This window comes from Leptosomus discolor, chromosome 16 (genome assembly GCF_034619465.1).
Source record: "Leptosomus discolor isolate bLepDis1 chromosome 16, bLepDis1.hap2, whole genome shotgun sequence".
NCBI classification, from domain to species: domain Eukaryota; kingdom Metazoa; phylum Chordata; class Aves; order Leptosomiformes; family Leptosomidae; genus Leptosomus; species Leptosomus discolor.
The window spans coordinates 2,250,455-2,266,358 of record NC_141406.1 but is presented as its reverse complement, the minus strand read 5'-3'; the positions used below and the strand labels follow the sequence as shown (position 1 = coordinate 2,266,358).

Sequence of the window (15,904 nt, the reverse complement as noted above, 5' to 3'; positions counted from 1 at the left end):
GGCTGCGCCGCCGCTCGCCGCCGAGTGCCGCGGCGTGTGCGGGCGGGCGGGCGGGCGGGCGGGCCGGGGCGGCGGCGGCGGCGGGCGGGGGACGGGGGGGGGTTACATCATCCCCCGCGGGGCGGCGCTCGGCCGCGGGGAGCGGGCGGGGGGGGGGGACGGGGGGACGGGGACGGGGACGGCGAGGAGGGGAGGGGAGGGGGGGAGCGTGGGGCGGGGGGACAGGGTGTGGGGAGCGAGGGGGGGGGACAGCGTGGGGATGGGGGCGGCGTGGGATGGGGGATGTGGGGGGGAATGGGGGGGGCGGCGTGGGATGGGGGACGTCGGGGGAATGGGGGGACAGCGTGGGGATGGGGGCGGCGTGAGATGGGGGACGTGGGGGGAATGGGGGGGGCGGCGTGGGAATGGGGGACTTGGGGGGAATGGGGGGACAGCGTGGGGATGGGGACAGCGTGGGGATGGGGGCAGCGTGAGATGGGGGACGTGGGGGGAATGGGGGGGGGCGGCGTGGGAATGGGGGACGTCGGGGGAATGGGGGGACAGCGTGGGGATGGGGGGGCGGCGGGGGATGGGGGGGCGTGGGGGGAATGGGGGTACAGTGTGGGATGGGGGACGTGGGGAGCGGAGGGGACAGCGTGGGGATTGGGGGGTGGCGTGGGATGGGGGGACATGGGGGGAATGGGGAGGACAGTGTGGGATGGGGGACGTGGGGAGAATGGTGGGGCAGTATGGGATCAGGGATGTGGGGGGAGTGAGGGGGACAGTGAGGGATGGGGGAATGGGGGGAATAGGGGGGACAATGTGGGATGGGGGGACGTGGCAGGAATGGGGAGGACAGTGTGGGATGGGGGACGTGGGGAGAATGGGGGGGCAGTGTGGGATGGGGGACGTGGGGGGAGTGAGGGGGACAGTGAGGGATGGGGGAATAGGAGGGACAGTGTGGGATGGGGGGACGTGGGGGGAATGGGGGGCAGTGTGGGATGGGGGACGTGGGGAGAATGGGGGGGCAGTGTGAGATGGGGGACGTGGGGGGAGTGAGGGGGACAGTGAGGGATGGGGGAATAGGAGGGACAGTGTGGGATGGGGGGATGTGGGGGGAATGGGGGGCAGTGTTTGTGTGGTGGGTCATTTTGTTGTCTAGGGATGGTGTGGGAGTTCGATGGGACAGCACAGGGGTGGAGGGAGAGCGTGGGGGTGGAGGGACAGTGTGGGGATGGAGGTGGCAGCGTAGGGATGGAGGGGACAGTGTGGAGATGCAGGGGGGCAGTGAGGGGATTACATAGAGCTTGGAGGGGATTTCATCACCCAACACGTTACTCATTCTGATCACATTTCAGGTGGCCAAAGAAGGCGCGCACAGCATCCCCACCAGCCCCCAGGCACTAACCCAGGGGGATGCGGAGCCCCTCTCAGCTGTCAGAGCACAGGAGCAGGGCTGGCACCCCCCAGGCAGGACTCCCCATCATACATTCAGCCCTGGAGACGTCAGTGGGGGGCTCCCTGCAGTTCCCTGTGGGGCAGGAATTACCCCAAACTGGCCTGTTTCCCTTCTGCCTGGCAGCGAGGCTGCTGCCACCCCCTTGGCAGACAACCCTGGTATCGCAAGGGGGTCTAAGGAGACCCTCCTGGGGCTCGCCTTCTTCCCAATCCATCTACCCTCCCTGGAGTAGCCCCATGTCCTGCTACAAGGGCAGCTCCTGCTCTGCAGCCCTTCTGTTTGCAGGGCTCACTGCAGTCAGCGCATGTACTCCAGGGAGAGCCTCCTCCGAGACCAAATGATTGTTCTGGAGGGAAAACAAATCTTTGCAGGGTTTCTACGTACAGGAGTTCCTCCCCAAAACGAGGTAGGTCAGGTTTTTCCTGTAATCCACAACGCCTGTTTACGTTCATTAAGTTGGGTTTTGTAAACTGCGCGGGCAGCAACGAGCTATGAAGGACCGAAAGCAGCAAGTGGCGGACGCAGGGGGGGAGGTACACTGGCACAGGCCACTGCCCAGAGCAAGGACCGTGCGTTTTAGCATGTCCACCAGTGCCCAGCGAGAAACAGCTCTTTGACTGAAACGGACAAGCATCGCTTACCTGCTGCGTTTCCCCAAGCGCTCCACGGAAGTTGTGCTGAAGACCTGAACGATGGCCGCCTTTCCACCTCTGGGTGGCCGGACTGGCTGAAGCAATAGTCGCTCCATGGCCGTGCTGCTGCGGTTGTGTTTAGCCACTGTTTGAACACACAGCCTTTAAGCCACAAAGGTGGGTCGATACTGGAGAGGCGTGGAGTAAACGTCGTCTCTTCCCCAAAGCGCCATGAAAGAGGCAGCTCCTGGGCTGTGGTGGCTGCAGGAGGCTGGCGTGATTCCGGGCGCACTGAGCAGCGCGGCACATCTTCCCCAGGAGGTCATGGGCACGGCGCGGGGCAGGACCACCCCTGCCCACAAGCTCTGGCGCAGACTTGGCCAACAAATGGGTTGAAGAAACGGTCCGAGCGGGGCCCATCACCCAGTGGCAGAGCAACGCACCCCTGTGCCTCCTCCGTGGGCAACGGCCCGCTCGGCGGCCTCGCTTCTGCTTTTCTGGGGGCGCCTTTTTCCCTCGTGGGGACACACGGGCCGGCCACGGCTGGGAGGCAGCTGCGGGCTTCCCAGCAGAGCCCAGGCCCAGGGCACCCGCGTGGGACCCTGCCCTCGCCCCGGCCACTAGCGGCCTTCCGCGGCCGGGCCCCCAGACCCCCATCCCGCCCCTCGTGTGTTCGACGGGCGCGGGCCGCCCCAGCGCTCCCACTCGCCCGGGGCCCACAACATGGCGGCGGCCGGCGGCCCCTGTCAGCCGGGCCCCGGCCCGCCCGGGCGGCTGTAGGAACCTTCGCGCGGCGGAACGCGCGGGAGCGGGGGGCGGTTTCCGGGCCGGGCCGGCGGGAGGTTGGGCCGGGCCCGGCCCCGCCGCCATGGCCGAGGGCTCGGCGGAGCTGGAGCTGTTCCGCCGCCGCTGGCGGGAGGAGCTGGCGGGGGGCGCGAAGCGGAGGCGGCGGGAGACGGCGGCGGAGCAGCCCGAGAGCCGCCGCCGCGGCAGCGGCGCGGAGCCGGGCGAGCCGGGCTACTTGGCGCTGGCCCGCGGCCTGCTGGACGGCGGCGCCCCGGCCCGCCGCAGCCCGTCGCCCGCCCGCCCCGCTGAGGAACCCGCGGGGGACGGAGGCGGCGACGGCGACGACCTGCTGGGGCAGCTGATCCGGGACCTGGTAGGGGCTGCGCGGGCCCGGGGCTGCGCTGGGCTGGCCCCTCGCCTGCGGCGGCCTTGGCGCTCCGCCGCGGGGGGGGGGGGGGGAGGGCGCCGCGGGGGTCGCGGCGGGGCCGCCGGAGCGAGAGCGGGGAGCAGGGCCCGTCTGCGCCTCGGCTCTGGGACGGGGCGAGAAAGGGGGACGCTGGGTTTTGGGTTCCTGTGAGCTTGGTTATAACTCAGTTCCTGAATAGATCTTGTCTTGCAAGGTTTTAACCATCCAAAATCTGCTTTTTTTTTCGTACAAGGTGCAATTTTTTTCCCTCTTAAAAAAAGGTGTTGTTGCTTATTCGGGCTATTTAATGCAGGTGCAGTAATTGAGGGTATCCTGCCTTGCTCGTGACACAGCAGTGTAGTAAGAAAACAAGTACTAATTCTTTAAGTAGAGGAGTTAATTTGGAAATCGTCTTAAATACAGTTCTGAACGAGATAAAAGTTATTTTGGTAAATCCTCTAAATGCAATAGAGATTTTATTTACAGTGTAGGAAAACTAGGGGGGAAACCCATTTTCTTGCTTCTCACTAACCTAAGTGTGACTAATTACTCTTTGCTTAAAAAAATTAAAAGGAACTGATTAAATTTCTGTCTGCAAGGCACAAATTAATCCATTTACAGAATTAGTGCTCCATTAGCACACAGGAGCCCAAATCTGTCTCGGAGGGGATGGTAGTATTTGAGTTTTGGATTCATTCCAGTAGACTTTTAGACAGGCTGGTGCTGACTTTACATCACCGCTTCGTTTGCAGCGGTGAGCACTGTGCTGAAGACAAGCTGCCTGAATTTTTTGGGGATGTAGGAAGGGGAGACCTTGATCTGCCTCTGACATTAAGGTTGCATTAGAACGGAATTAGCATGAGCTGGTGCTTTGTGCAAGGTCGTGCTATTTGGCTATAAATCCTCTTGCAGGTTAGTTTTTAAAAAAATCTGTGTACCAGTTCTTTCTCCTCCCCACACCCCCCATTTTTATGTGAGAGTTGTCGGTCTTGACTGTTGTGTCTGTACCGGTCTGTCTGTAGGCAGTCTGTCCTACTGATGATACCTTTGGGTACGTGCAGACGGACCAGGTTCTGCTGGTTGGACATGAGTCAACTCCAATTTGGAAGCAATATATTCACAGTGATGCCGTGCCTGAGCTCATAAGCCCAGAGCTAATAAGCCTTGCCGAATGGCTCATCTTACTTGTTTGGGCAACGCGTTGCTCTCAAGTGGTTATGTGGCTCCTGGATCCGAGCTGGTTCACATCTGGCCAGCTCTGGGTCTGCTTGCGTGTGGCCGTGGAGATGCGCTCTCAGAGTTCCTTTTATATTTTTTTCTGTGGTGTCCCCTTCGGAAATAGGTACAGTTTAAAATCACGTGAAAGCAAACAATCTTCTTGCAGATCCACAGCAGGGAGTGGAGCCAGTGGTCCTCGTGCAGGGGGAAGGGAAAGGAAAAGGAGCTGCTCGTGGCAGGAAAATTGTGGACAAGGAGGGAGGGGAGCAGGAAGGTTGGCTGCAGGTCCTAGCTGAAGTAACTTTAGAATGAGCACGAGGTTCCAGTGTTTATAAACTGGGTCTGTTTTGCTAAAAAGACCTAATGGGAGCGTTGCCCATATTTGTGCTGTCTAAGCAATTATTATTAGAACGCTTTTGCATTAAAAACTTCCACGCAACCATATTATACAATGGTTTTTCTGTGTAACTGTACTGTAAGTAAACCCAGCGTTGCCTATTTGTGCTACTTCATTGGTGCTGCAAAGGGTCCAGGCTCAAATGAGCAAGGAGTAATTGTAGAAGAGACCTACCAAGGAACAAAGGTATCGGGGCTAGAGAGCTGCTAAGAGACAGGGGATGATCCTGATTTGGGATCTGCCTGACTTTCTGATGGCAAACAATGGAGATAGGTTTCAGCTGAGCAGTTGATTTTGTGCATGGGAATTGATGGAGAGCGATCAGGTGTCTGGGAGCACCTGGGGGGGGTACAGAAATCAGAAAAAAACACTAGAAAGCAAAATTTCAAAATGGGTGACACAGAAATGGTCAGAATGGGCTGGTTTTGCGCTCTCTCTGTTATATAGCATAAAAATTTGGAATTTCCAGTTAGAAATGAGGGACAGGACAAATCTTGATGTGATAACTGCAGGAAGAACATTTAATAATCATGTAGTTAAAACAAATAAAACCAAGAATCTAGGAAAAGTGTATGTGCTGCGTTTAGCTGTTAGATTAACGATGGATCCTTTGGTTTTAGATTTTCTTTTTTGGAGATACTTAATCAGTTAAAGCAGCAACTCTTTCGGCACATTTCGTATTAAAAAGACGTTTATGTGTTACTAATGAAAGACAGAAACAAACTGTAACATCTCCAGTTTAATATCAAGATTTTTTTAATTTTCCCTCATCTGTGTTTGAAATCCGGTAAGTGAAATTAATAGTGGGGATATGTCTTTGAAGCGCTTACTTGTGTGGTCTTTTTGATGCTGAAACCTCAGAGAAACTTTTTTACTAGAACTTGTGTCTTCCCTTTCTGTGCTATCTGAGTATAGGTAAGCTTTACAGTTCTCCTCAACTCGCTCTTTAGCTCCACTTAGCCTTCTGTTATTCTTTATCTGTTAGGACTCGGCGAGAACAAAGAGTAGCTCCGGTACCTTCATGCCGGTGTGGTGTCTCTGATGCTGTGCCATTAGGGGAGGGAGAGGCAGAATTACTTCTGCCCTTCTTATGGGACTGTGCTGGTGCTGAGGATACGACATCCTTTCTGCATGCTATGGTAACTTTTGCTACTATCTAGCTGTGCATTAAAAAAGCCTAACAAAGTGTTTTCTTCTTTTTTTCTTTTCAGAATGAAATAAATGAGGTTCCTTTCTTTGACATCCAACTGCCTTATGAACTGGCACTGAAGATATTTCAGTACCTGGGCAAGACTGAATTGGGAAGGTGTGCTCAGGTAAGTGCTGCTCTGGTGCCACGTAAAATTGGCAGAAATATTCAAGAAACAGCCGGGCACCTGGATGCAGGGAAGAGGTATGCTAGCCGTAGTAGCTCACCTGAGCATGCTTTTATCTATTGGAAATAACCTCCAAAGCTGAATAGTGAAAAAATTATAGTAAACGAGCTGGATTTATAGCTTGTGGTTGAGTTAAATAAAACATTTGTGGCTTGGACAGAAGTGAAGCCTTAAAATTTAAAATAAATACTAGCAAAGATCTTTTGACTCACGTGAATGTATTTAGAAACAAGTGAGTGTCTTGCTGGAGTATTTAGAGCTCAGCAGTTTGCAGTGGGGCATGGCAACAAAGCTGTTCCTCCCACTTTTCGGTATGTGACTTGGAACATAGAAATTGGAGTAGTAATTCTTTGTCTGTAGCAGTTTCACGTGAGGCTAAATTCTTACGTGACACTGATTTCCTTCCCTGCCCCGCAAGGGGTTTGTATTTTTCTTTGGTAATACTTTAAGATAATGCTTTCACCAGGCTGTACTCAGACATGGTCCGTAATTTATGTGTAGTTGTAAACTGCCTGTCTAGTCAAGTACTTTACTAACTTAAACACTTGTACGCACCTGACTGTACTTAGGGTTGTTCAGCCCACGCTATTGAGCCTCTTTATCTCCCATCTTCACATGTTGAATGATGAACCTCCTCTCTGAATGAGTCTTCAAAGCAAACTTAATTGGCAAGTGCTGATTACCCTGTGAATAGAGTAGAATACTGTGGATATTCATTGCCAGCTTCTCCCATGGCCACTGTTTAGTGTTTCAGGCTGGTGTTCTTGAACTCTTCTGTACAAAGCACGTCTTGCAACTTCACAAAAATCCCAGCAAAACGGTTCTTTGTGTTGTCTTTGAACGGTGCCCTGGGCTGCTTGTAAGAGAAAGAAATGTTAACATGTAAAAATTGAAAAGTGACAGACAGGGTATAGCTTTGTTGTGGGTAGTGAACTAGACACAAGTCTTGTCCAAATGGCACATGCATTGAAATGAAATTGGGCTTGTAAGGTTCAGTATGAGCAAGTCATAGTGTTAAATAGCTACAGGTGGTTGTTGCTTCGATCTTTGACTTGCTAATGCCTTTTAGGAACAAGGACTGTTCGAAGAAAAATAATTCCTCTAGCAGGGCTTCTCTTGCAGAGGAAAAAACTCTAGGATTATTTTTTGATGGTGTCGAGGAGACTGTGAAGTTTCCAGGTACGCCCGAGTTTCTGTCGTTTGAGGTAGAGATACGTGATCAGTAAAGGCCACATCCCATGAAACAGAACAGGGTTGCATTTGTGAAGTGGATTACTTTAAGGTTGTTCGTTTGTTCTTTCTTTCTCTCTCTCTCTTCCCCCCCACGTCCCCTTAGGTATGATCAGTTTACCTCACAGCATAGTAAAAAGATTGGCTGATGAAGGGCTGCTCCTTTTCTCTGTGCTTGGGCTGCACTTGATTTCTCTCTCGCTCACTTTGGTTTTAACTTGAACCTGTTCTCATAAGGGGTGCTTTAACACTGAGAAAATTTTCCACATTTCTCATTTGCCTTCTCGTGAGTCAGTTGGTCCTACGTGGCAGCAGACAGGTAGCTGAGCAAATGCCAGGGGTTTTACAAGGCTTTCCGAATGAGATGAATATCCAATGCTTTTAGTGCAGAGCTGGCTTCTTTTTAAGCGTTCCAATAAAAAGCAAAGCAATAAAAATAAATACCATTTTCATTTTTCTCTTGGTGATTTTGTTTTTGAAGGGGGGGAAGCCCTCTTCTGTTAAATGGAAAGCCCTGCTGCTTTACAGTGTTACCGTAGAAAGGTTTTTTTTTTTTTTTTATTAAGGCGCCTTGGGATTTTAGTGAAATTGGGCCAGTTAGTGGATTGGCATCATGAACTACGTGAGTGCCTTTGGAGAAAACCTGTTTGCTTAGTTCTTTATGCCAAATTGGTAACCGACTAACAGTAAAGTAGCCTGACTGTGGAGCCTCTTTGAGATTTAATCATGCCACAGTCTGCTCTGGAGAACTTCAATATCACCCTGATATTCCTCCCTCCCCCTCTTCCCCGCAGCTTTTCTTTGATTTTTGGAATTAGTACTATGAAACACAAACTATCTGTATGGCACATGAAATACAGAAGCCATGTGCAGCCTGTAAATTAATGGTGTCATCAGTTCCTGAGCTCTGGTGGGTTTGCAGTAGTTGTGCAATATTCAGTAGCATCCAGCAGAACCAGTCCCTGTTGATATCCCATGTTTATAATTCAGGGAGGATGGTATCCAGGACTTAATGTGGCAGCAGAACAGTCCAGAGTAATGGCAAAATTTTCCCTCTGCTTTGTGCCAGCTCTGGGAGCACCTTTTGATTCTGTTCTGACCACTGAAAGAAACATCTGTGCTCTGAGCAGCTCTCTTGTCACTTCTGTGATGAGCGGGTTTGGGAACAGTCAGTCCTTCCTTCTGGTCGTGATGTAAAGGGGAAAGAAAAACAGTCACTTGGGACACCGCGAGTGTGACAAATTGAAATGTGTTCAAAAGTTCTTGTGTTGTTTGGGGCCGATAGTGCAGGTACCTGCGGTTGACGTCACTGGTGGCCCGAGGAGCTGGCCTTGAAACGCACTTTGTGACAAGGTGGTGTGTCTCCCCTATGAATCTCTCCGTATACTTAGGGTTGTTACTGCTGCTTTCTAGGAAATACCAGAGACTGCATAAATTGCGTTTTGTGACGTGAAATACTGCTCGAAAGCCTGTACTGGATTTTGGCAATGCTGAGGCAGATTTATTTCTGAAGGGATCAGCGGGGAATTGCCTTGAGCTGTTAGCGTTTTCGTCTGAGGGGTGGTTTAGAAATGTTTACCAACGCAACGGTTGTGTATGTATCTAGGACAAGGGAGACTGTTTCTAGGAATTTAAGAATGAATTATCTAGCATAAAGAAAGAATTTCAGATACTTGCCTCTAGAGCTTCTGGAATTGTCAAACTGTTAGGCTTTTAGTGTTCATACATTTAAAAAAAGAAAACCTCGTGTGTTTTTTTGAGCATACTTTTATGTCGAGGTTGTGTATGGGTAAAAGTTATCATCTATCCTCCTCGTAATTTAGAGAGAGAGCAGAGAAACGGGTGGATATGGATATCCTGGGTTCAGGATGAGACTTAAAATAACATTATGGCTGCGAATTGAAAAGATGAACAGCTTCCACCTGCTATGGCTTCCATCTGAATGGCTTTGGATTAAATGCTGTTTGGCACTACGTATTGCACTGAATTGAAAGTCCAGATATTTCTAATTGAGGCCCCTGGCTTCAGCGAATGAACTTTGACTGTGTCTTTGTGTGTCTCGGGAAGAAAATAAACCTAATGAAACAAAGACAGTTATCAGATGGAGAGGGATGAATAAACCTTCATTAGGATTTGAGCCAGTTGGTTTAGGTAGGCTTAGAAGAAATTTAGGATTTGATGGAAGAGATGGTTGGGGTTTTTTTAGGATTTTTTTTTTTTTTTTTTTAAATTCCCCAAAGGCAAAACCAAATAGCAAAACCTGTCAGCGAAAGCCTTTGAAGTCCTTCAGAACATTATTACTTGCTGAACTGTGAGATATAAAACTGTTCCTGTGTGGAGCTCAGGGGAAACCAAAGTTTCTTTGCTGAGAAGAGTTGAGAACTGTAGTAAAAAGATAACAGGAACACTAAAGACAAAATTAAATTGGAGACTCTAAATCTATAAACAGCTCTGTAAGATGTTGTCATTGATCGTTGTTGGAGTTTCTATGTAGTGTAGATTTGGAAATAATTGTGTTCGTAGTTTAATAAGAGCTTTGCACGTCTCAGCTCCTCTCCAACAAGCAGAACGTACGGGTGTGTATAAATAAAGCCGTAATGCTCTGGCTTTTGGGGCCTCACCTGAAACTCGAAGTCAGGCAGATCTAATAAAGCTGACTTCAAGCCAATGGCTGGTTTTAATGCGGCAGCTCACAGTGGTGCTGTAAAGTGAAATGCTTGAGACGCTTTTATTAGAGATTTCTTGCAGCTGAGGCTTGCTCAGTGGGGCTTTTACAAGGGATTGTCATGCCAGTTTTGGTGCATTAAGGAAAGACTGCGTTAGGGACCCTTTGGAAATTCATGCTTGTAAAGCAGCAGGATTTGATGTAATTTGATTTAAAAAATCATAATAGGATAGGATCTCTATTCCCCTTGAATGTTTGTTGCCGAAAGTTGAGAAGGCAATCTAGATTTTATGTAGTGTCCCCCCCCTTTTTTTTTTTTAACTGTCTTTATAAAATGTTTTTAAGACCTTGAAACTAGAAAGGTCTGTACAGCATTGTCTATTTTGGCAAACTCCAAACGTGTGTGTTTTTCTTTCCTTTTTTTAAAAGCCAGGCAAAAGTTGGCGTAGTTTGGCTTTGTTTACTTCTGCTTGTGCATTAGCCTGTCCCCTCAATGTCAGCAGAAACGTGCTGCTGTTACGGGAGGGGGGCAGAGGTGCCGTTACTGTCGACCGGGCTTGGCCGGGGGCTCAGCTCCTGCAGAACAGCTGCTTTTTTTGTGTGTCAGCAAAAAGCTGGGTGGTTTGGTTTGTTTTTTGTTTTTTTTTTTTTTTTCTTTGAGCAACAATATATGGATTTATGTTACTTAAAAATCAAATTGAGAGCACATTCCCCAATAAACTAATGGTTTGAAATTTGGATTGCCTTTTTTTTTTTTTTTTTTTTTCTGTTTTTGCACTTTCTGAGTGTGTCCCTATAGGGACGGGAGCATTAAGCGCTGCTTTTTTGTTACAGGATGATGTATAATGCTAGAGAAGGCTCAGTGCTGTTTTTGTCCTTTGGAAGGCATTTGTGATTGCCCCATCCAGGTTGTTTTCTTTGTCTGGTGATGGAAGGGGATTGTATGTCTGCTGGTTTGAATTGAGGTCTTTTGGTGAATAACTAGAATTTAGCTCTGCTGGACTTTGGATATTCCTGTTTGAGAGCTGCTCTTATATGTAGGTATCAAATCTTAAAAACATATGCAGGTTGCTTCGTCCACCTGCCTTTTTTCTCTCATATTATTTTTTTCTTTCTTCTTCCCTTGGAAGAAACAGGTCACGAGAAGCATCTTGTGCAATTCAAAAGATTCGAAAATTCAAAATTCTTGATTCCTGCTGGGATGTTGGTTTTTGAGAGCAGTAATGATACGTGTGTGTCTTTACAGCAAGACCAACAGGCAACACAATGTAAACAAAATGGCTAGAAGCTTCATAAAGTTTTTAAGGGGAGATCTATGCTGTCCCACTGTTTGGGGACTGTGTGGTGTGCAAGGAGGTTTGGGACCGTGTGTGTAAGGTGGTTTTGCACTTACTGTGACCCAAGGAGACTGGTAGGACACAGGGTCTTGTTGATGACTGCTTCCTGGACCTTAGCTGCTATCTCCCTGCGATGCTGGGGGGTTTGCTTGGGCCGGCTGGTCAGTCTTGGCCTGGTGCTGCACTGAATATGGCAGAGGAAGCACGGCCTGCCGGGCCATCGCGTGTAAAACTTCACAGGTCACGTTACAAACTCCGAGATTGCTTGATTTCTGTAAGTGCCTGGGTTGATTTCCCAACCCCTCTGTAAGCCTCGCTGCGTGCTTTGTTGCTCCGGTGGCTTGCGTGCTGCGTGGACTCGTTGCAGATCTGTACCAGCCGAAAGGATCTCGTACTTTCAGTGTTCCTCATGATACATAATTTTGCAAAGCTATACTTTCTGTTTGAAAGCTGTGATTTTAAGCAGTTTGAAGCAAGGTGTGCATGGTAATGATAAAATACAAAGGAGATGGATTACCAAATGGAGAACAAGTAATAGTTCATCTTTCACCTCCCAGTGCCCTGTTGAGTCTGCGTGTAAACGTGGGACGAATGGCAAGGAAACACGAAGAGATGGTCCTGTGAGAGTTTGTATCGATGGGAGGCCTAGATTCTTGGTGTAATCTTGGGTCTGAAATGGACATTAGATGCTTAATTGTAAGTTGCTAAAAATGATGTCAGTCTAAGAAGGTTTTTTTTTAATCTTTTGGAAACGGCGTACAGTTGATTGCTGCTTTCACCAGTAGCAGTTTTCATTGGTTACATCTGTTTTTTTAAATTAAGAATTACGGAGGACAAATGCTACTTAAGTTGGCTCTTACCTCTTGAATCTTTAATTCAAAGCTCACAATGGATTATGATGAAGCTGTTCTCTCTGAAATGGACAGCAACTTGAGGCTACTTGAAAAACTTAATAATTAATTCCTATTTATGCATACTGTAATACAATAGGTTATAAATGGCTAATGTCGTACACCTAATCAGGCATTGTCAGTAGGACTTTAGAGATATGATGGTGTGATCTGTGAGGTGTTCTTAGCCACAAATATGAAAATAAATTCATATTTTAGCTCTAAACTTACAATACCATCTTAATTGTTTTCTTGCTTCATTTCCCTTCAAAATTTGATGAATTGATATTTCAGGTTGGCAGTGTGGCCACTAAACACTGATGTCCATGTTGCATGGAGTTTTAGTGGAGCAGAAACTCAGTTGTTTTCAAAAGAAACCACAGGAAACAAGCATTTTTGTTCAAGGTTTGGGGTTTTTTTTGTACTCTCGGTAGTATAGAGGGTGAACAAATGTATCTGTTTAGGTAAGGATTTAGTCTCAATGCAGGCCTGTATTGGCTTATGTGTGTATATTTCAGATGTTATTTAAATAATTTTATATGGTACCTAATTTTTACTTACAAGTTGCTTTTCTTTTTTTTTTTTTTAATATATGTACATAAAATTTTGATTTCTAGGTCAGCAGGACATGGAGAGTACTTGCAGAAGACGAAGTGTTGTGGTACCGGTTGTGCCAACAGGAAGGATACCTGTTAGATACGAGCATCTCTGATCACTCCTGTTGGAAGCTCGTCCTCAAGGACTGCCGTGCCAGAGAACGCACCTTGAAAACCAACTGGAAGGTAAAAGGGAATTTCTTTAATGGGTTCCAGATGCTGTAGGAAAATGGGAACCTGTTTCAAGCAAGTGGTAGTGAAAAGTGGGTCTTTTGTATTGCAGCTTCTTTTTGCCAGTTAAAAGGGGAGAGCTGCTGAAGGATTTATGTGACTTAGCCCTAGCTGTAATACCTTTTTTTCCCCGATGACTGATTGCTTTTGGGAGCGAGTCCTTCTCTTTGCTGTGCTCCTCCATTGACTTTGGTGAAAGAGAGCTGTTTATACTTCAGCCATCCCTTGATAATGAGAATCAACTTTTAAGATGAAGGCTCCTTCCCCTGCTTATGACATATCCTGGCTAAAAGAAAGCTGCAATTTTGTTGTGGTGGTGGTGGTCGTTGTTTCTGTACCTAAAGATTATGAATGATAACGAAGAGCGATAGCTTCTTTCTCCTTCATTTCCATCTGTAAAAATTCCAGGCAGGAAGCGTAAAATAGATGTGTCCTCTCTCTCAGCTGCGCTGCAACTTGTCAGGAGCAATAGCAAAGCTCGGTGTTCTCCACGAAGCACAAGTGAACTCGTTTGATGAACGGATTGCAGCACTAACACCGTGTCTCGTCTTTCTGTGCAGAACCGCGTCGGTGCTGTGAGCCAGCTGCAGTATGAGCTGGGAAAAATTCTTTGTGATGTGCATTCTTGCGACGGAGTCGTTATTGCTGGGTGAGTATGAGGTAGCGTAACGCTCGCTTAAGCTTCGCTGTTTGAAATCTCATGTGCTGCTTTTTAAGAAATTCCAAAGCAGCGCCCGTTTGAGGCAACAGCAATGAATTTTTCTGACTGCAGGTTTGTTGGTTTGTTTTTTTTTTCCTATAAAAATGTCTTAATCACAAGGGTATTTTTGTGTGCTGTGGCAAGGTAACTAGGAGGACTGTTACTTTTCGTGAAGAAAACACCCCAAAACCAGAGAAACTCAAACTTCTCATTTCCTCATATAAAGCTCTGTCAGGACCTTGACTTAGCTATTCATTTGGTTTACACCGTTAAATACAATTTTAAGAACCTCACAAGCTCTTAGACTGTCTCCAAAGGTGTACAGCTTTACTGTATTCTGCTGGAATTTTACAGGCTCAGTAATGAGTAACCCTCCAGAAGAAGTCACGTGAGTAAATAAAAATGTTACCATCCTGGGGGCGGTCAGAGGACATTGTCCTTAACACACCAGAGTTCCATGTTTTATGGTAGCACTTCATAGTGTGCTTATGCGTTGTGGGATTAGAGAAAACTACTTACAAAATACTATAAAATCCACGCAGTGATTATAAGAAAGGTGCCTTGACATACACTGCGTGTAGCTAACTCCCATAGACATGGAAATGCTTTAATGCTCTTGGGCAACGGAGAGCAGAAATCTAAGCTAGCGGACGGCAGGAGTGGAAGAGGAATTTTGATCTTCAATTGCTTTGTTTCGTGTTTGGCCTTTTTTTTTTTAGATGCTTTTGCACTGGTTTTACTTCTGCATTTGGAGGTCTCCCTTTCTATTCTCTTTGCCACCCTATTCATTGACCGTTGCTTCTCTTTCTCCACTTTTCATGCGGTGATTTCACTGCTGCAGTCGGCTGCAATGTTAGAGCAATGAAAGTGTTGCTGCTGAAGAGCTGTGTAGCCTGTGACCTCTGGAGGGGCAGTGCCACACAGCGGTTAAGCTCCACAGTGGCCATGGGAAGAGGCTTCAAGAATTTGTGCCCTTCAGCTTGGGCAGTGTGTTTCCTGGCCTTGACTAGGGATCTGCACTACTGTATCTGTTCCACTATCTCTAATGAAACCTCCTGTACTTTTTTGGGAGCCAGAAACCCCAGTTGTCACCATGCTGCTGCCAAAACCTCCAGCTCTTCTTTTTTCTTCAGTTTCTCCGTTGTGTTTATATGCACACATGCAATATAGGTAGGCAGAATAAATTGAATTTCTGAAGAATTAATAAACAAAGGATATTAATCCTGCGTATTAAACTCAAATAGTCCCTATTTTAGCTTGGTGTATTACGGAAGTTGGGTTTGTACAGTTTCACACGGTCTTTTCACATTGGTTCCCCGCTTCCTCCAGCGTCTCTTGATTCTTTTGCTGAGTTTGCATCAGTTGGCATGGTGAAGGGAGGTGGTGCCGTTACACAACTTATGTTCCTGAAAGGTTCGTGAAAATAGATGGGCAGGTCAGAGACCACTGAGGGAAAAACTGCACGTGTGTATCCATCAGGAAAAGCAATGTTTTGGGTTTCACTCAAATTACTTTTTAGTAATTTCCCTTCTCTGAGAAAATGAATTTTAGTAATGAGGTATCTTTTTGTGAAGCGATGAGCATATATTTGAATAAACAACATGGGGAAATCGGAATTCAGCTGTTTGACTTTACCTGGTTGGTAAATGAAATGTTTAGAGTTTTAGAACACAAAAGGCATGTTACTTCCTTTGCTGTTTCCTACTTGCCCTTCACTCTGCTTTGGTAGCTCGAGGTCTCTGAAGGCATCTCCTAAGTTGCTGCAAGCAGAAAACTATTCTGTCAGTCTTGCCCAAAACAAGATGAGTTTGTTGTTCTGCCAGTGACGATCGCAGTCTGCAAGACAGTAGCACACTGTCACACCTCCCAGTAATATCTCCTGGTAAATCCCGAACAAGACAGACTTCAAGTTATAACTAAAACTTCCAAGGCCGTTAGCAAATTGTGCAGAGAAACACTTTGTTTGTTACATGCATTTGGTAAGTTTTTAGGATCGGTAGGT

At 47.7% G+C, this 15,904-nt stretch overlaps 1 protein-coding gene across 1 annotated transcript in view; it reads left to right on the top strand.

The window, feature by feature from the left end:
• The first annotated feature begins 2,938 nt into the window (after positions 1-2,938).
• The window catches only part of FBXW8 (F-box and WD repeat domain containing 8), a 53,218-nt gene continuing 40,252 nt past the window's right edge, over positions 2,939-15,904 (top strand). The window contains exons 1-4 of the mRNA XM_086474197.1: positions 2,939-3,229; positions 6,089-6,193; positions 12,993-13,157; positions 13,763-13,851. Coding sequence (XP_086330323.1) covers positions 2,939-3,229; positions 6,089-6,193; positions 12,993-13,157; positions 13,763-13,851 — 650 coding nt within the window. The remainder of the gene's footprint in view (positions 3,230-6,088; positions 6,194-12,992; positions 13,158-13,762; positions 13,852-15,904) is intronic.